Source organism: Mirounga leonina, unplaced genomic scaffold, assembly GCF_011800145.1.
Source record: "Mirounga leonina isolate KUSES-001 unplaced genomic scaffold, KU_Mleo_1.0 Mir_347, whole genome shotgun sequence".
Taxonomy (NCBI): Eukaryota; Metazoa; Chordata; class Mammalia; order Carnivora; family Phocidae; genus Mirounga; species Mirounga leonina.
The window spans coordinates 830002-851091 of NW_023270696.1; the positions used below are offsets into that span (position 1 = coordinate 830002).

General features: G+C 39.7%; 1 protein-coding gene across 3 annotated transcripts in view; it reads left to right on the top strand.

The window, feature by feature from the left end:
* NLRP3 (NLR family pyrin domain containing 3) overlaps window positions 1–20593 on the top strand; it is a 48759-nt gene extending 28166 nt beyond the window's left edge. For all 3 annotated transcript variants that reach the window (XM_035029955.1, XM_035029957.1, XM_035029956.1), the window contains 3 exons: window positions 15745–15915; window positions 16597–16767; window positions 19954–20593. In XM_035029955.1, coding sequence (XP_034885846.1) covers window positions 15745–15915; window positions 16597–16767; window positions 19954–20053 — 442 coding nt within the window. In that variant the 3' untranslated portion in view covers window positions 20054–20593. The remainder of the gene's footprint in view (window positions 1–15744; window positions 15916–16596; window positions 16768–19953) is intronic.
* The last annotated feature ends 497 nt before the right edge of the window (window positions 20594–21090 follow it).

Here is a 21090-nt window from a genome sequence, read left to right on the forward strand (position 1 = left end):
GACCCTTCTCTGTGACTATGGCTCCCTCCCCACCAGGCACCCACGACCCGTTTCTCCCCCAAACCATGTCTCCGACCTTCCCATCTTCTTTAATGTGGTCTCCTATGTCCCTTTAGTTGTACAGTGTGCTCTGTCAGTCTTCAGGTCAGTTTCTGGGGTATTTACGATGATTTGATAGTTATCTAATTGTGTTCATGGGAAGAAATGAGACTAGGGTCCTCCTACTCTGAGGCCATCTTCTGAATTTCTCCTACTCCATCATCTTATTGAACCTCTTGTTTTCAAGTTTTGATATTTATGAATAAGGTGGCATACACATCTGTGTGAATGTTTTTGCATGGAAATAAGTTTTCAGATCCTTAGAGTAAATATCAAGGAGAGATATTGCTGCATCATGTAATTAAAGGATGTTTAGTTTTTCAAGAAGCCTCAAACTTGCTTTCTGAAGAGGGTGTAGACCATTCTGCATCCCCAACGCCATGAATGAGCACTCGTGTTGCTTCATATCCTCAGCAGCATTTGGCATTGTCAGTTTTCCATTGTGGCAATTGTAATGTGCATGTAGTCATATTTCGTTTTTAATTTGCATTTCTTTGATGACTTAGGATGTAGAGTGTCTTTTCATAAACTTATTAGTCATCTGTGTGTATTCTTTGGTAAGGTGTCTGTTAAGGTCTTTGGCCCATTTTAAAATCAGGTTGTTTATTTTCTTATTGGGTGTTAAGGGTTCTTTGTATATTCTGAATAGCAGTCCTTTATCAGATATGTCTTTGGAAATATTTTCTCCCAGTATGGCTTGTCTTTTTATTCTCTTGACAGTATCTTAGAGAAGATAATTTTAACTTTAATAAAGTCCAACTTACCAATTATGTTTTTTTCCTGCATCATGCCTTTGGGATTGTATCTAAAAAGTCATTGTCAAGCACCAGATGATCTAGGTTTCTTCTCATGTTCTAGGAGTTTTATAATTTTGTGTTTTACATTTAGATCTGTTTTGAGTTAATTAAAAAATATTTTTACATGTGAAGTGCATTAAGATCAGTGTTGAATCATTTTGTGTGTGTGTGTGTGTGTGTGTGTGTGTGTGTGTGTGTGTGTGGATGTCTAGTTGTTCCAGCACCATTTGTTGAAAAGATTAACTTTGGTCCATTGTATTGTCCTTGCTCCTTTGTCAAAAATCAGTTGACTATGTAGGTCTATTTCTGAGCTTTTTATTCTGTTCTGTTGATCAGTTTGTCTGTTACTTTGCCAGTACCACACTGTCCTCATTATTGTTGCTTTATAGCAACTCTTGGAATTCAGTAATGTCAGTGCTCTGAAATTGTTCTTTTCCTTCAATATTGTGTAGATTATTCTGGGTATTTTGCTTGTCCATATAGACTTCAGAATCAATTTGTATCTTAAAAACACTTGCTGGGATTTTGTTGAAATAGCACTAAATCTATAGATAAAATTGGGCAGACAGTCCATATTCATGGTTACAAGACTCAATGAGTCTTGACAACATTGAGTCTTCTAACCATGAACATGGACTGTCTGTCCATTTATTTGGTTTTTCTTTGATTTCTTTCATCAGAATTTTGTAGTTTTTTTTTTTATATGGATCTTTTACATATCTTGTTAGGTACCCAGTATTTTGTCTTTTTGGGGTGCTGATATAAATAGTATTGTGTTTTATTTCAATTTCTACTTTTCATTGTTAATATATAGTAAAGTGATTAATTTTTGCATCTTAACCTCATATCCTGCAATCTTCCTCTAATCACTTTTCATTCTAAAAGTTTCTTAGTAAATTCTTTCAGATTTTCTATGTAAAAGATCATGCCATTTCCAAACAATTTTATTTATTCCTTTCTAATCTGTATACTTTTTATGGTTTTTCCTTTTGTTGTCTTATTGCATTAGCTAGGACTTCCAGTATGATGAATTAAAGGAGAGGGGACATCCTTGTCTTTTCCTGATTTAAGTGGGAAAGCTTTGAATTCCTCACCACTATGTATGTTGTTAGCAGAAGATTTTTTTGTAGGTATTCTTTGTTAAATTGAGGAAGTTCCCTATTTCTAATTTGTTGAATACTCTGATCATGAATGAGTATTGGAATTTTGTCAAATGCTCTTCTTCCTCATTCAAGATATCATCATGTGATTTCTCTTCTATAGTCTTTTGATGTGATGAGTTATATTAATTTATTTTTAAATGTTAAGTGATTTTCAAAGGTTGATTCGGTCTTGCATAGCTGGGATAAATCCCATGTGGTTGTGGTGTATAATTCTTTTTAAACATTGTTGGATTCAATTTGGTAATATTTTGTTGAGTTTTTGCACCTACAGTATAAGAGGTATTTGTAATTTTCTTATCTTGTAATATCTTTGTCTGGTTTTGATATTAAGTTAATGTTGGCCTCATAGAATGAGTTTGAAAGTATTCCTTTTACTTCTTTCTTTTGAGAGGGATGTAGATAATTGGTAAAATTTCATTCTTAAATATTTGTTAGAATTCACCAGTGAAATAATGTGTGTCTGGTGTTTATATATGTGTGTGTGAATTGTGTGTAAGTTTATTAATTATTGATTCAATTGCTTTAATAGATAAAAGCCTATTCAGATTGTCTATTTCTTCTTGTGTAAGTTTGACAGATTGTGTTCTTCAAGCATTAGTCCATTTTATCTAGCTTATTAACTTTGTGGGCAAAGGATTATTTATAGGATTCTTTTATTATCCTTTTAATATTCTTTGGATCTGTAGAGATTTTCCTTCTTTTATTTTCATATTAGTACTTTGTGTCCTCTTTTTTTTCTAGCCTTGCTAGAGGTTTGTCAATTTTATTATCCTTTTCAGTAAAGCAGCTTTTGGATTCATTGATTTACTCTTTTAATTTGCTGTTTTTAATTTCATTGATTTCTGCTCTAATTTTATCATTATTTTCTCTGCTTACATTGGACTTAACTTGCTCTTCTTTTTCTAGTTTTCTAAGGTGGAACCTTATATCTTTATTCCTTTCTCATATCTAATATCAAATATTTTCCAGTATATTATTTTCTAATACATGCTATAAATTTCCACCTAAACACTGCTTTTGCTGCATCTCACAAATCTTGATATGTTGTGTTTCCATTTTGATTTAGTTTAAAATATTTTTAAATCCCTTTTGAGATTTCTTCTCTGACCCATGTTTTATTTAGAAGTGTGTTGTTTAGTCTCCACATATTTTGGAATCTTCCAGCTATCTTTACATTATTTATTTCTAGTTTCATTCCATTGTGGTCTGATTTCTATTTTTTAAACTTATTATTTTTTTTAGGGGTGCCTAGGTGGCTCAGTTGGTTAAGCGTCTCCCTTCAGCTCAGGTCATGATCACAGGGTCCTGGGATGGAGCCCTGCATCAGGCTCTCTACTCAGTGGGGAGCCTGCTTCTCCCTCTCCCTTTGCCTACTGCTCTGCCCACTCGTGCTCTCTCTCTCTGTTTCTGTCAAATGAGAGAGAGTGTGTGTGAGTGGAGGGGGGCAGAAGGAGAGAATCCCCAAGCAGACCACCCCTGAACATAGAGCCAGATGCAGGGCTTGACCTCATGACCCATGAGATCATGACTTGAGCCAAAAACCCAGAGTCAGATGTTTAACCGACTGAGCCACTCAGGTGCCTCTATTTTTTAAACTTGTTAAGATATATTTTATGACCCAGAATGCAGTCTGTCTTGGTGAGTGGTACATGTGAATTTGAGAAGAATGTATATTTCTCTGCTGTTTGATGAAGTAGTCCATAGATATGAATTATATCCAGTTAACTGATGGTGTTGTTTAGTTCAACTATGTTTTTTTTTTTTATTTTAATTTTAATTTTTTTATATATTTTTTCTTTTTAAGTTTTTATTTTAATCCCAGTTAGTTAACCTACCATGTTAAATTAGTGTCAGGTGTACAATATACTGATTCAACAATTCCACACAACACCCAGTGTTCATCATGACAAATGTACCCCTTAATCCCCATCACCTATTTCACCCATCGCCCCCCCCTCTGGTAGCCATCAGTTTGTTCTCTATAATTAAGAGTCTGTTTCTTGATTAGTCTGTTTCTTGATTAGTCTCTTTCTCTTTTTTTCTCTTTGCTCATTTGTCTTGTTTCTTAAATTCCACATATGAGGGAAATCATATGGTATTTGTCTTTCTCTGACTGACTTATTTCACTTAGCCTAATACATTCCAGCTCCATCCATGTCATTGCAAATGGCAAGATTTCATTATTTTTGATGGCTGAGCAATATTCCACTGTGTATATATACACCACATCTTTATCCATTCATCAGTCAATGTACACTTGGGCTCTTTCCATAGTTTGGCTATTGTTGATAATGCTTCTGTGAACATCAGGGTGCATGTGCCCCTTTAAATCTGTTTTTTTTGTTTTTTGTTTTTTTTTAATGGCTCCCAATCATAGTGCTGAAGTGCCATCTAACATTCCTTTTTTCTTTTTATTAAATTTATTTATTTGTGAGAGAGAGAGAGAGCACAAGCAGGGAGAGTGCAGGCAGAGGGAGAAGCAGGTTCCCCACTGAGCAAGGAGCCTGATGCGGGACTCGATTCCAGGGACCTGGGATCATGACCTGAGCCGAAGGCAGACGCTTAACTGACTGAGCCACCCAGGTGTCTCCAAATCTGTATTTTTGTATCCTTTTGGTAAATGCCTAGAAGTACAATTGCTGGGTTGTAGGGTATTTCTATTTTTAACTTTTTGAGGAACCTCCATACTGTTTTCCAGAGTGGCTGCACCAGTTTGCATTCCTACCAGCAGCATAAGAGGGGTCCCCTTTCTCCACATCCTTGCCAACATCTGTTGATTCCTGTGTTTTTTAGCCATTCTGACAGGTGTGAGGTAGTATCTCATCGTGGTTTTGATTTGTAGTTCCCTGAAGGTGAGTAATATTGAACATCTTTTCATGTGTCTGTTGGCCAACTGGATGTCTTCTTTGGAAAAATGTCTATTCATGTCTTCTGCCCATTTTTTAACTGGGTAATTTGTTTTTTGGGTGTTGAGTTTGATAAGTTCTTAACAGATTTTGGATACTAACTCTTTATCAGATATATTATTTACAAATCTTCTCCCATTCTGTAGGTTGTTTTTTAGTTTTGTAGATTGTTTCCTTCACTCTGCAGAAGATTTTTATCTTGATGAAATCCCAGTAGTTCATTTTGCCTTTGTTTCCCTGCCTCTGGAGATGTGTCTAGTAAGAAGTTGCTATGGCCGAGGTCAAATAAGTTGCTGCCTGATTTCCTTTCTAGGATTTTGGTGGTTTCCTGCCTCACTTTTAGGTCTTTCATCCATTTTGAGTTTATCTTTGTGTGTGGTGTAAGAGAATGGTCCAGTTTCATTCGTCTGCATGTGGCTGTCCAATTTTCCCAACACCATTTGTTGAAGAGACTGTCTTTTTTCCATTGGATACTCTTTCCTGCTTTGTCGAAGATTAGCTGACCATAGAGGTGAGGGTCCATTTCTGTTCCATGGATCTATGTACCTGTTTTTGTGTGAGTATTATACTGTCTTGATGACTACAGCTTTGTAATATATCTTGAAGTCCAGAATTGTGATGCTTCAAGCTTTGCTTTTCTTTCTCAGGATTGCTTTGTCTATTCGGAGTCTTTTCTGGTTCCATGCAAATTTTAAAATTGTTTGTTCTAGCTCTCTGAAGAACGTTGGTGTTATTTTGATGGGGTTGCATTAAATGTATAGATTGCTTTGGGTAGTATAGATATTTTAGCAATGTTTGTTCTTCCAATTTTTTCCCCATTTCTTTGTGTCCTCTTCAATTTCTTTTGTAAGTGTTCTACAGTTTTCAGAGTACAGATTTTTTACATCTTTGGTTAGGTTTATTCCTAGGTATCTTATTGTTTTTGGTGCAATTATAAATGGGATCAATTCCTTGATTTCTTTTTCTGCTACTTCATTACTGATGTATAGAAATGCAACAGACTTCTGTACATTGATCTTGTATACCGTGACTTCACTAGATTTGTGTATCAGTTCTAGCAATTTTTTGTGGAGTCTTATGATTTCTTCTTATTTTTATCATGAATTTATTACCATGCTGGTATATACAGATCTACAGATTTGGGCATAATATTACATAATATGCTTTACAGTAATTTATTTAAGTTCTCAGAATGATAAGCCTTTAGATGAATTTCTCCTTTCTTAATATTACAAGTGCTATGAAAAAACATATTTTGTATATATAACTTTATGTATGGATATTTCTTTTGAGATGGATACCTATAAATGTAATTAATGAAGTAACAATTTTAGGCATTTTATATTTTGTTAGGTATGGCCAAATGTCCTGAACTTTAGGCCTCTATTTTTGGTTGCATTTTGCACTCCACCCCCCCCTCCATATTATGTAAGTGCCACACAGTGAGCATTTGCAAAATTCTTTAATTCTTATAACTTATTCTCCACCCTCATCCTTTGTCCCCTTCTTGCCCTTTCTTTATTACTGCCTTGTTGATAATGGGACTTTCCAGGAAGATGATTAGCCCGTAAATAGAGGAAAATCCTAGATTGTCTTTACTTTCAGTTCCCTCTACCCCCTTGCTTCTTTTGCAAAACACGAGAGGAGTTTTCTAAAATGCAGATTTGAAAACATTGAGCTTTTTCTCAAAAAACTTCAAAAGGGGGCACCTGCGTGGCTCAGTCGATTAAGCGTCTGCCTTCAGATCAGGTCATGATCTCAGGGTCCTGGGATCGAGCCCCGCATCGCGCTCTCTGCTCAGCGGGAAGCCTGCTTCTCCCTCTCCCACTCCCCCTGCTTGTGTTCCCTCTCTAGCTGTCTCTCTCTGTCAAATTAACACACACACACACACACACACACACACACACACACTTCAAAAGTTCTTTGAAGTCAGAGTGTAGTTGCTGTGTCTTAGCATAGTACACAAAGCTGTCCATGATCAGCTCTAGGTCATTGCTTCTGCCACACCCTTCACTCCATTCTGAGTCATATTGAATAAGTTTTTAGTCCTAACAATGTGACCTCTTTTACTCTTCCTTCCCTTGCTTACCACTTTCCTTTTGCCTGGTATGCAAAATACTCTCCCACCCTCATAGTCCATCTAGGAAGCTCCTTCTTATTTTTCAAATACTTTCCCTGATTCTCAGCTTTTCCATTTAAAAAGGACAAAACAATACCTAAATCTTGGTTTTGTAGTAATTCTATGAGATAATCCTATTTTAAGTCATTATTTCAGCCAACCATATAGTAAACACTCGAATATTAAATCTTCTTCTTCAATTTTCTTTGTGACACATTTTTATAACATAAGGTATATCATTAGTAAATCAATACAAAAAAAAACCCACAATAATTTTTTTAAATTTTATTATGTTTTGTTAGTCACCATACATTACATCATTAGGTTTTGATGTGGTGATCCACGATCCATTGTTTTTGTATAACACCCAGTGCTCCATGCAGTACGTGCTCTCCTTAATACCCATCACCAGGCTAAACCATCCCCCCACCCCCTCCTCTCTAGAACCCTCAGTTTGTTTTTCAGAGTGCACCGTCTCTCATGGTTCGTCTCCCCCTCCGATTTCCCCCCTTCATTTTTCCCTTCCTTCTCCTAATGTCCTCCATGCTATTCCTTATGTTCCACAAATAAGTGAAACCACATGATAATTGACTTTCTCTGCTCGACTTATTTCACTTAGCGTAATCTCCTCCAGTCCCATCTGTGTTGATGTAAAAGTTGGGTATTCATCCTTTCTGATGGCTAAGTTATATTCCATTGTATATATGGACCACATCTTCTTTATCCATTCATTTGTTGAAGGGCATCTCAGCTCCTTCCACAGTTTGGCTATTGCGGACATTGCTGCTATGAACATCGGGGTGCATATGGCCCTTCTTTTCACTACATCTGTGTCTTTGGGGTAAATACCCAGGAGTGCAATTGCTGGGTCATAGGGTAGCTCTATTTTTAAAAATTTGAAGAACCTCCACACTGTTTTCCAAAGTGGCTGTACCACCTTGCATTCCCACCAAGAGTGTAAGAGGGTTCCCCTTTCTCCACAACCTCTCCAACATTTGTTGTTTCTTTCCCTGTCCATTTTGGCCATTCTAACTGGTGTAAGGTGGTATCTCAATGTGATTTTGATTTGGATTTCCCTGATGACTAATGATGATAAACATTTTTTCATGTGTCTGTTAGCCATTTGTATGTCTTCTTCAGAGAAGTGTCTTTTCATATCTTCTGCCCACTTTTTGACTTGATTATTTGTTTTTTGGGTGTTGAGTTTGAGACATTCTTTATAGATATTGGATACCAGCCCTTTATCTGTAGTGTCATTTGCAAATATCTTCTCCCATTCTGTGGGTTGCCTCTTTGTTTTGTTAACTGTTTCCTTTGCTGTACAGTAGCTTTTTATCTTGATGAAGTCCCAAAAGTTCATTTTTGCTTTTGTTTCACTACCTTTTGGAGATATATCTTGAAAGAAGTTGCTGTGGCCGATATCAAAGAGGTTACTGCCTATGTTCTCCTCTAGGATTTTGATAGATTCCTGTCTCACATTGAGGTCTTTCATCCACTTTGAGTTTATCTTTGTGTATAGTGTTAGAGAACGGTCAAGTTTTATTCTTCTGCATGTGGCTGTCCAATTTTCCCAGCACCATTTATTGAAGAGACTGTCTTTTTTCCTTGCATGTTTTTTCCTGCTTGGTCAAAGATTATTTGACCATAGGGCACCTGGGTGGCTCAGTTGGTTAAGCGACTGCCTTTGGCTCAGGTCATGATCCTGGAGTCCCTGGATCGAGTCCCGCATCAGGCTCCCTGCTCGGCAGGGAGTCTGCTTCTCCCTCTCCCACTCCCCATTTGTGTTCCCTCTCTCGCTGTGTCTTTCTTTGTCAAATAAATAAATAAAATCTTTAAAAAAATTTAAAAAAAAAGATTATTTGACCATAGAGTTGAGGGTCCATATCTCGGTTCTCTATTCTGTTCCATTGGTCTATATGTCTGTTTTTGTTCCAGTATCATGCTGTCCTGGTGATCACAGCTTTGTAATATAGCTTGAAATTGGGCAACGTGATGCCCCCAGCTTTGTTTTTCTTTGTCAACATTTCCTTGGCGATTCGGGGATTGTTTGTTCCAGCACTTTGAAAAATGTCATTGGGATTTTGATCGGGATGGCATTGAAGGTATAGATTGCTCTGGGTAGCATAGACATTTTAACAATGTTTATTCTTCCGATCCATGAGCATGGAATATTTTTCCATCTTTTTGTGTCTTCTTCAATTTCTTTCATGAGTGTTTTGTAGTTCCTAGAGTATAGATCCTTAACCTCTTTGGTTAGGTTTATTCCGAGATATCTTATGGTTTTTGGTGCTATTGTAAATGGAATCGTTTCTTTAATTTCTCTTTCTACAATTGCGTTGTTAGTGTATAAGAAAGCAACTGATTGCTGTGCATTGATTTTGTATCCTGCCACATTACTGCATTGCTGTATGAGTTCTAGTAATTTAGGGGTGGAGTCTTTTGGGTTTTCCACATAAAGTATCATGTCGTCTGCGAAAAGAGAGAGTTTGACTTCTTTGCCAGTTTGAATACATTTTATTTCTTTTTGTTGTCTGATTGCTGTTGCTAGGACTTCTAGTACTATGTTGAACAATAGTGGAGAGAGTGGGCATCCTTGACATGTTCCTGATCTTAACGGAAAGGCTCTCAGCTTTTCCCCATTGAGGATGATATTCACTGTAGGTTTTTCATAGATGGATTTTATGAGCTTGAGGAATGTTCCCTCTATCCCTATACTCTGAAGAGTTTTAATCAGGAAAGGATGTTGTATTTTGTCAAATGCTTTTTCTGCATCAACTGACAGGACCATATGGTTCTTCTCCCTCCTCTTATTAATGTGTTCTAACACACTGATTGATTTGCGAATGTTGAACCACGCTTGCATCTCGGGGATAAATCCCACTTGGTCGTGGTGGATGATCCTTTTAATGTATTGTTGGATCCTATTAGGATTTTGTTGAGGATTTTGGGATCCATATTCATCAGGGATATCGGTCTGAACTTCTCCTTTTTGATGGGGTCTTTGCCTGGCTTGGGGATTAAGGTAATGCTGGCCTCATAGAATGAGTCTGGAAGTTTTCCTTCTATTTTTTGAAACAGCTTCAGTAGAATAGGTATTATTTCTTCTTTGAATGTTTGGTAGAATTCCCCAGGGAATCCATCAGGCCCTGGACTCTTGTTTTTTGGGAGGTTTTGGATCACTGTTTCAATCTCGTTACTGGTTATTGGCCTATTCAGGTTGTCAATTTCTTCCTGTTTCAGTCTTGGCAGCTTATAGGTTTCCAGGAAGGCCTCCATTTCATCCAGATTGCTCAGTTTATTGGCATATAGTTGTTGATAATAATTTCTAATAATTGTTTCTATTTCCTTGGTGTTAGTGGTGATCTCTCCCCTTTCATTCATAATTTTATGAATTTGGGTCCTTTCTCTTTTTCTTGGATAAGGCTGGCCAGTGGTTTATCGATCTTATTCTTTCAAAGAACCAACTTCTAGTTTTGTTGATCTGATCTACTGTGTTTCTGGTTTCTAGTTCGTTGATTTCTGCTCTAATTTTAATTATTTCTTTTCTAATGCATGGCTTAGGCATCATTTGTTGCTTTTTCTTTAGTTCTTTAAGGTGTAGAGTTAGTTGGTGAATTCGGGATTTTTCTGTTTTTTTGAGTGAGGCTTGGATGGCTATGTATTTCCCCCTTAGGACCACCTTTGCAGTATCCCATAGGTGTTGGACCAATGTATTTTCATTTTCATTGATTTCCATGAATTGTTTAAGTTCTTCTTTGATATCCTGGTTGACCCAAACATTCTGGAACAGAGTGGTCTTTAGCTTCCAAGTGTTTGAATTTCTACCAAATTTTTTCTTGTGATTGAGTTCCAGTTTTAAAGCGTTGTGGTCTGAGAATATGCAGGGAATAATCTCAATCTTTTGGTATCGGTTGAGACCTGATTTGTGACCCAGTATGTGGTCTATTCTGGAGAAAGTTCCATGTGCACTCGAGAAGAATGAGTATTCTGTTGTTTTAGGGTGGAATGTTCTGTAAATATCTATGAGGTCCATCTGGTCCAGTGTATCATTCAAAGCTCTTGTTTCCTTTTTGATTTTTGGCTTACATGATCTGTCCATTGCTGAGAGTGGAGTATTGAGGTCTCCTACAATTAACGTATTGTTATTAATATGACTATTTTGGTTAACAGTTGGCTTATGTAGATGGCTGCTCCCATGTTGGGGGCATAGATGTTTACAATTGTTAGATCTTCTTGTTGGATAGACCCTTTAAGAATGATATAGCGTCCTTCTCTGTGTCTAATTACAGACTTTAGCTTAAAATCTAATTTGTCTGATATAAGAATTGTTACCCCAGCTTTCTTTTGAGGTCTGCTGGCATGGAAGATGGATCTCCATCCCTTCATTTTCAGTCTGGATGTATCTTTAGATTCAAAATGAGTCTCTTGTAGGCAGCATATGGATGGGTCCTATCTTTTTATCCAATCTGCAACCCTGTGCTGTTTTATGGGAGCATTTAGGCCATTCACGTTGAGAGTGATTATTGAAAGATATGAATTAATTGTCATCATGTTGCCTGTGAAGATGTTGTTTTTATAGATTGTCCCTGTAAATTTCTGTTGTATCTCACTCTTGGGGTCTTTCTCCTTTTATTGAACCCCCCTTCATATTTCTTGCAGGGCCAGCTTAGTGGTCACATATTCTTTCAGTTTCTGCCGGACGTGGAAACTCTGCATCTAGCCATCCATTCTAAATGAAAGCCTTGCCAGATAAAGTATTTTTCGCTGCACGTTCTTCTCATTAGTAGAGAATGTCTTGCCAGGCCTTTCTGGCTTGCCAGGTCTCTGTGGATAGGTCTGACGTTATTCTGATGTTCCTCCCTTTGTACGTAAGGAATCTCTTCCCCCAACTGCCCTTAAGATGGTTTCCTTGGTTCTAAGATTTGCAAGTTTTACTACTACATTTCAGGGTGTTGGCCTGTTTTCCTTTATCTTGGGAGGGTTCCTCTCTACCTTTAGGATGCGAATGTTTGTTTCATTGCCTAGATTAGGGAAGTTCTCAGCTACGATTTGCTCAAATACATCTTCTAGTCCTCTCTCTCTCTCCACTCCCTCCGGGAGTCCAATTATTCTGACATTGGAATGCTTCATGGTGTCACTTATTTCTCTGATTCTATTTTCATGGATTCTGAGTTGTTTTTCCCTAGCCTCCTCTTTTCCCTTTTCATCTATTATACTGTCTTCCAGGTCACTTATTCGTTCTTCTGTCTCACTTACCCTAGCTGTTAGATTATCTAGATTGGATTGGATCTCATTGATAGCATTTTTAAGTTCTGCCAATTCAGCTTTCATTTCTGCCCTTAGAGACTCTATGTTGCCATGAATTGATTTCTCCATTCTAGCTATTGTCTTCACAGTTGCTAGCCTGAATTCCATCTCCGACATCTTGGTTATATCTGCATCCATTTGTAAATCTGTAGCATAAGTCATAATCTCTGAGTCTTTTCTTTTGGGGGGTCCTCCTCCTAGTCATTCTGTTGATGGGTGTTTGAGGGAATTTATAGAGTCCAAATTATTGACCAGAATTCAAGCAAGATGCACCTGTTTTCTTGGGACCTTAGGGTTGCTGGCCTCTTGTTTTTCCCAGCCTGTCTTCTGGGGGAGGGGCCTGCTGCACTGTTACTCATGCAACCCTCTTTGGGCGGAGTTTGCTTGCCCCCCTGTGGTGGGGGATGGGCTCAGCGGGAATCAGTTTTTGGGGCTTTTGTTCTCTGGTGGCTTTCCATGTCTCTTCTGAGAGTCAGAGCAGAAGAGACTGTTTCCAACCCTCTGCCTCAGAGCAGAGAGACCGCAGTCTGTTCTTCAGTGAGCTCTCCAGGCCACACTGTCTCCATTTCTGTCTGTGCTGCTATAAACTGCAGCGTCCTGGGTTGTGCACCCTTCCGTAGCACTCCCAGTCCTGCCTCCAGGTCGGAGCGCGTCTCAGCCCTTTGTGCTTCTAAAACCGCCAGCTGCTCCCAGTCCCATGCGTGACCCCACCGCTCTGGGTTTCTGCCCTGGGGGCTGCCCTAAAGTCCTTTCCCCACAGCTACTGGTCTGCCAGTCTGTGCCCAGACCCCAGCGCGCAAGGCTGTCGCTCACCGGTGGTGTAGGATCCCCATGGACAGCCTCCCTCTCGCTGCTGTTTATGTTCTGATATCTGCCCCGTGGAATCAGGGCTCCCTGCTTCATATCTCAAAACCAACCGTCTGCAATATTCTGTTTGTAGAGATGCAGATCTTCTTACATCTCAGGCTCGTTTCGTGGGTGCTCAGAGTGGTCTGGTAGATATCCAGCTCAATTCTGGGGACCAGTTGAAATAGGGTCTCCTACTCCTCTGCCATCTTTCCTTTTGACACAATAATTTAACAATATAGTACATGGCAAGATATCTGTGCTCAGTGAATGTAGAACTGGGTAAATGGATTGGTTGAGACCAAGATGTGTGATCTTGGTTACATCTCTCTAATCAAGTGGATTGGCTGGTAGAACTTGGTTGTTTGATTGCCTAACCATTTCATTATGCACTCAATGCACCCATGACTCAGTCTCAATGGTAATTAAGTTTGATAATTGAGATGTGACTTATTCTTAACAAAACCGCCTTGTGCTTGTAAGTGCTGCCATTTCATGCTGCTCCGCTAGTAAAACATCTGTTCATAATCCCTCTAGTCTTTTTCGGGAAATGATGGCAAAACTTGCCATTTTGTAACTCACAAAATATATATTTTTTTCCTTTACTTTTGGATGACTATCTTCAATCTTCTGGAATGGTCTTCATCTTTGCTGTTCTTCATCTTCATCTAGTCTGTTCAGGCTGCTGCAACAAAAATACTATCGTCTGGGTGACTCAAACGACAAACATGTCTCATAGTTCTGGAGGCTGGAAGCCCAAGGTGCCTTAGATCACCTGGTTTTGGGCTTTCCAACAGCCACCTTCTTGTTGTGTCCTCACATGGCAATAGGGGCAAGGGAAGTCTTTGGGGTCTGTTTTATCAGGGCACTAATTCCATCATGAAGACTCCACCCTCTAGATCTAATTACTTCTTAAGGCTGCACCTCCTACCAGCACAATGCCGGTTAAGATTTCAACATATGATTTCAAGACAACACAAACAGCTAATAACAGCTAATAATCTTGCAAATACCTCCTGCATGTTAATTAAGGACCATCTAATGAGATTATGCTCACCTAGAAATAAAGTTCTTACTAGAAGCCTTGCCTTGTTTTTTTTACTCATCCATCTTGGGCTTTATTCCCCTGTTTGTCTTGCATATTCAATTTTTTTTTATTATGATTTATCCTTGACTGGTGAGATGGAAACCAGTAGGTAGATAAGTATTTGTGTTTTCTTTTGATCGCGTGCTGGTGCTACTTTCTATGTTTCTATTTTTCTTGATTCTAAGACATCTTGGAGCTTAAAGACATGTCATTGTTTAGGATTCTGGCAGGAAGGAATGTGATTGCATGAGATGTTGTTAAGTCAAGGTTTTGTTGAAGGCCTAGCATATGGGTTTTCTGTATACTGTATTCCCCACTCTGAGCTTCTATGCTGGAGGGATGCAGCTCTCTACCCCAGAGCCCTCATGCTTCTGTTGGGTAAGAGAATATATTCAACTTGACCCAAGTGCAGCACACCAAACATCTTAGTCCCACTGAGTGTCATGCAAATCTAGAGCTCTATGCTCTGAGAGCCCCCTTCCAGTGCAGAAGGAAGAGTGATATGGATAGAAGGGCCACAGAGCAGAGATGGCCCTATAAGGCTTAAGTCCAGGTCCCTCCCCACTCAACACTTGCTCTTTGACCTTAAGAGAAACACAGGATTTGATAAACCTCAGATTTCTAACCTGCAAAAGATACATAATAGTTACAGCTGCACTACCACCTTGCTCAGTTAATGTGAGAACCCAGTAAGGCAAGTCTTTGCAGTGTTTTCAGAATTATTAGTGAAGTATAATCTGGGATGTATTTCTGGAAGATGTGGTGTTAGGAAGCATGCGTGACACTGCTCCACGGAGGACCTGCTTCTTCCTCTCCCACTGCCTCAGCTCATGTTCCCTCTTTCGCTGTGTCTCTCTCTGTAAATAAATAAATAAATAAAGTGTTAAAAAAAACCCAGCATGGATGGCAGAGAGAATATGTGTAAGAAGGAAGAAGAACGTGGAAGGAGTCTGGATCAGTTTGCTTTTGCTCTGTCTCTTCCACCAGTCCCAGCAAAGCATCTGCTCTGATGACTATTCGTCTCTCTTAGGGGTCCAGAGACAAGGAGTCATGCTCTCCTCAGATAGTATCCAAGATGCTGGCTCCTGACCTTGAAGGAGAAGGATGAAGCTGTTTTTTTTTTTTTTTCCCCTAAGACTTCATTTATTTGAGAGAGAGAGAGAGAGAACCAGCTTGGACTGGGGGGCAGAGAGAGGGAGAATCAGACTCCTCACTGAGCCCCTAGGGAGCCCGACGTGGGGCTCGATCGCAGGACCCTGGGACCACAACCTAAGCCAAAGGCAGACATTTCACCAACTGAGCCACCCAAGCACCCCAAGGATGCACTTTTTAGATAAGATGAGATTCCCATGCTAAGATAGCTGTTCAATGTTCAAGAAAGGCTAAACATGGAGGCCTCGTTTCCTTGTTCCTTCTCCAGGTTGATGAATTCTGGCCTTACATCAGGTTGCTGTCCAGCTCTGTCCTCAGTGCTCAGCACTAACCAGAAGCTCACACACCTTTACCTACGGGGCAATGCTCTTGGAGACACGGGGGTGAAGCTGCTCTGTGAGGGCGTCTTGCACCCCAACTGCAAGCTTCAGATATTGGAGTAAGTCCCTTAGCTAATTACAATAAGGGGGATACATGGTGGCTAAGGTGGGGGAAATGATGATGGGATGATTTTTATCTGAGAAGGGATGGTGTTCTGCTAAGGTTTGGTTTATTATAGGATCATGGGACTTGGAGGGGTTCTACTTCTTGGTGGTGTAAAGGTAAATACTGGATTTCCTTTCACCACAAAAGAATAGGGTGATATGGCACTTGTGTTTTAGGGAAATTTGGAGAGAGGCATAGAATTTGGGAAAAATCAATTCACAAACTACTATTACTAATTTGATCTGCACAATCCAGTAGACTGGAAAAAAATACTTTCATCTAAAAAGGGGAGAAGAATAACCACGGAGACATACAATTGTTCTAAATTCATTAATCCTGTGCTTTTTGTGCATTTGAAACATTGCAGCCTGAGATCTGGGGGAACTGGAGGATAGTTAAGGGGGCATTTCCTTTTTTTTTTTTTAAAGATTTTATTTATTAGAGAGAGAGAGAGCACATGAGAGGGGGGAGGGTCAGAGGGAGAAGCAGACTCCCCGCTGAGCAGGGAGCCCGATGCGGGACTCGATCCAGGGACTCCAGGATCATGACCTGAGCCGAAGGCAGTCGCTTAACCAACTGAGCCACCCAGGCGCCCCAAGGGGGCATTTTCTTTAAATCACCCTCTTTCTTGCAGATTAGATGGCTGTGGTCTCACCTCACACTGTTGCTGGGATCTTTCCACACTTCTGACCTCCAACAAGAGCCTGCGGGAGCTGAGCCTGGGTAGTAATGACCTGGGTGATCTAGGGGTCATGCTGCTCTGTGAAGTGCTAAAACAGCAGGGCTGCCTCCTAAAAAGCCTGAAGTAAGTGTGCTCTGCATAGATTTACGTGGGAGGGTTCAGAGTACTAAGGACAAGTTGACCAGTTATCAAAACCCAGGGTGGCTTCATTTGTATTCAGCCTGAGGTTGGGCAGACTTTTTTATGAGTCACAAACCACATATTTAAATTCATCCAGACAGTTAGAATAATTAAGGTTCAGTTGGGTGTGAAAAGAATTTACATTCATATTCCCAAAAGAAACCCAAGTCCCAATGAAAGTGGCCAAATAGAAGTAGATGGCCCTGCAAGGGACCATACGTACTTTGTAGACCTAGAACAGTCCATGGTTCCTCTTAGCTGCAAAGATCTTTGCACGGTGGGGTATTCTTCGGATTTCTAAATGGGAAAAGAGAGCTCCAGAAGCATCAAGATTAGAAATTCCATAAGCCAGCTTGTGTGCATTGTGTTGAGTTTCATTATTAGTGATATCCCCTGGTATTCATTACCTTTCCAGTAAGAGCTTCCCAATGAGTCCTGTACCTTTGTCAGCCCTGAAAATCATTCTCCACAGAAGAACTTTCCCTCACTTGGCTTTAGGGGCCACACCTTCTCCACACTGGATTTTCTTCTCCTTCATTTGCTATTTCTGCTCAGTCTCCTTTGTGGATTCTCTTTATCATCCTGACCTGCACATGCTGAATCCCCTGGACTCAATCACTGAGCTAATTTTTCTTCTCTATACTTTATCCTGTGTTGACAGCATCCAGTGTTCTGGCTTTACCATATATATGCTGTGCCAGCCAATTTATACCTGCATAAATTCCATGTCCAAATGCTAGTCTGACCTTTCCATTTGTATGTTTAATAAAGGTGCTAAACTTTACATGTCCAAATCCAAACCTGTATTACCCCCTCTGCCTAAAATCTGCTTCTTCCTCATCTTTGTCAGTGGTTGCTTAGTGAGATTTGCTCAGGCCAAAAACAACAGAAAAACACTCTAAGTCATCTTCGACACCTATTTTTTCTTATGCACACGTCCAGCTTGTTGGCATTTCTTGTTAGCTCTGCTTCCATAACATGCCTGCTTGTTGACCTCTTCCTGACTTCTGGCTTCATGACTCCTACCCTGGTTCAAAACCACCGTTCTGTCTTGTCTGGATTGTTCTGGTGGCATCTGCCAGGCAACTCTGCATCTGTTATTATCCTGACCATGGCAGATAGAGGTTGTAGCTAAAACAGGAGCAAGTGATCATATCATTCCTACCCTCATGCTCTAGTGATTTCCTATCGCATTCAAAGTAAGATCCACAAACCCATAGCAGTGCCTGAGGCTGCCTGTGGTCTGGCCCCTGCTGCTTCTGCAAATTCATTGTCTCCTAATCCGTGTTCCTTATGCTCCACACACACTGATCTTCTTGCAGTTTTGCAAAAATACGGTCACCTCCACAACTTGGCATTTCCTGTTCCCTCTGCCTGGACCTCTCTCCCCTTTGACAGTCATGTGACTTGTTCCCATGTATCCTTAATCCTCTGCTTAGAGGTCTCCTTCTGTGTGTGTGTCTCTGACCATCCTACTGAAAATATCAGTTTAGCATATTTGCCCCCCTTTTTTGCTTATTTTACACCATCGTGTGATCATCATCATACATACCTGCTATATCACTTTCTTGTTTATTTATTATCTATATCGTACCCAAATAATATAAATTCTATTAGTCCTGGGGCTTCTGTTCTAGTTCATGACCTTAAGGCTGAGAACTGGCTAGAATGCAGGTTTGAATAAACAGAATTTTGCATCCTTATGCAGACACAGTAGAACGCAGGTGCTGCAGGAAAAGCCAGCATTCTCAGAGTGAAGAGAAATAGAAGGACAAAAGCAAGGGAGGCCAGGATGAAGCTGAGACATTACTGTGTGTGGAGTCCCTGACCCAGCCCTGAGGGACGCTCTGCAGATGAGGGACAGGCTTCAAACAGACTGAGGAACCTCTGGAGGCAACCCACCTGTCTCATTAGCTCAGGGCGCCTTAAACAACAGACATGTATTGCTCACAGATTTGAATATGGGAAGTCTAACATCACAGTGCCAACTGATTCAGGTCCTGGTGAGAGCTTTCGTCCAGGCTTGCAGATGGCTGCCTTCTTCCCATGTCCCTACATGGAAGAGAGAGACAGAGATGTGAGACAGTGTGTGCCCTGGCATCTCTTACCATAAGGGCACTGATCCCATCGTGATGACCCACCCCCATGACCTCATTTAACCCTAATTAGATCCCAAATGCTCCATTTCAAATACCATTACATGGAGGATTAGGGCTTCAATGCATGGATTTTGAAGAAACACAAACATTCAATCCATAACACAACCAAATCAAGATTGTTAAAAATGGTGCAGGACAAATGGTATGATTTCTTAGCTAAGTTGCAAGGGAAACTTGAGAAAAAAAAGAGACAAGAGGGAAGAAATTATATATCAAAGAAGACTTGACAGGCATACAAACGGTTGCAATGTGTGAACTTTATATGCCTTCTGATTAAATAAACCTCATATAAAAAAATGTATCAGCCTGTTGAGGAAATCTAAACACTGGACATATGTTGATATTAAGGAATCACTGTTAACTTTTTTAGGTGTGATAATGGCATTGTGGTTGTGTTTATAGATGCATGCAATGCTGTGTTTGTAATAATCCATTGTTGTGAAGAGTAGGTGGGTGATAGACGAAACGAGATTGGCCATGAGTTGTTTCTTTAATTTATTTTTTAAAAAGATTTTATTTATTAGAGAGAGAAAGATTGAAAGAATGAGCAAGAACAAGAGAGCATGAGCAGGGGAGGGGGCCAGAGGGAGAGGGAGAAGCAGATTCCCCTCTGAGCAGAGAGCCTGATGACATGGGATTCAATCCCAGGACCCTGGGATCATGACCTGAGCTGAAGGCAGATGTTTAACTGACTGAGCCATGCAGGCGTCCCTGGGCATGGGTTTTTAATTGTCAAATTTGGGTAATAGGCATAGGGATTGATTACCATTCTCTCTAAATTTACATGTTAAAACATTTCCAAACTTGAAGGTTGAAAATATAACAGAAAAACATTAGGCATGAAGTGTAGCATTGGAGAGCTTAGAAGTGTGTTAGATTAAGGGAAGTAAGGAGGTGAGATTTTTAAAGCAAAAATGTTGAGAGTGTTCTTTGAAGAATATAACATAAAGCTGTCAATTTGCTCTTACAGGTTGTGTGAAATGTATTTCAATTATGATACAAAATGTGCATTAGAAACACTTCAAGAAGAAAAGCCTGAGTTGACCATTGTCTTTGAGCCTTTTTGGTAGTGATAGACGTCGGCTGCCAGATGCCAGCATTTTGGCTCCCTGCCGTCCAGGTGTGGACAAGTGGGAGTGAGCGCTCCTCCATCCAGGGTGAAGACCATCACTCCACGATGCCTCTGGTCCAGTGTGGGACAGCGAAATCTTGCTGATGGTGCATTTTACAGAGAATGTGAGCATCTGCTTTACCCGTGGCTTGAAGACACCAGGACAATGAAATCATCCAAATGAGGTGGTTCTCATTATAGAACCTCAGTCAGAGGATATGTTCCTTTTGGTGACCTCATATAACTAACTCATTTAATAAAGCACTTTTTCTGTGTTTCTTTTTCTCTTCTTACTCTCCCTCAATCTCCTTTCCCTCATATCTTTTTTTACCCATCTTTGTTCTGTTTACTTTAACCCATATCACCATTATCACCCACTCCTATCTTTCTAACTATAACAAAACTAGTAAACTATATATTATGTTGCAGTTTTGTAGCAGCAACTTATTTATTTTTAATTTTTGTAACAGTTCTATTTTCTAATAAAATAATTCGTGTTTATTGTAGCTGGTTGAAAATTCAGAAAATTTAAAACTTTTTGTATTTATTGATCTAAATTGTTTCTTTCCCTTAATTTTATTTATTTTATTTTTAAAATTATTTATTATTATTATTATGTTCAATTAGCCAGCATATAATACATCATTACTTTTCAATGTAGTGTTCAAAGATTCATTAGTTGCATATAACACACAGTGCTCATCACAACACGTGCCCTCCTTAATGTCCATCACCCGGGTACCCTATCTTCCCACCCCTCCCCTCTGGAACTCTCAGTTTGTTTCCCAGAATCCAGAGTCTCTCATGGTTCGACTTCCTCTCTGATTTCTTCCAATTCAGTTTTCCCTCCCTTCCCCTGTGGTCCTCCATGCTATTCCTTATGTTCCACATATGAGTGAAACCATATGATAATTGTCTTTCTCTGCTTGACTTATTTCACTTAGCATAATCTCCTCCAGTCCCATCCATGTTGATGTAAAAGTTGGGTATTCATCT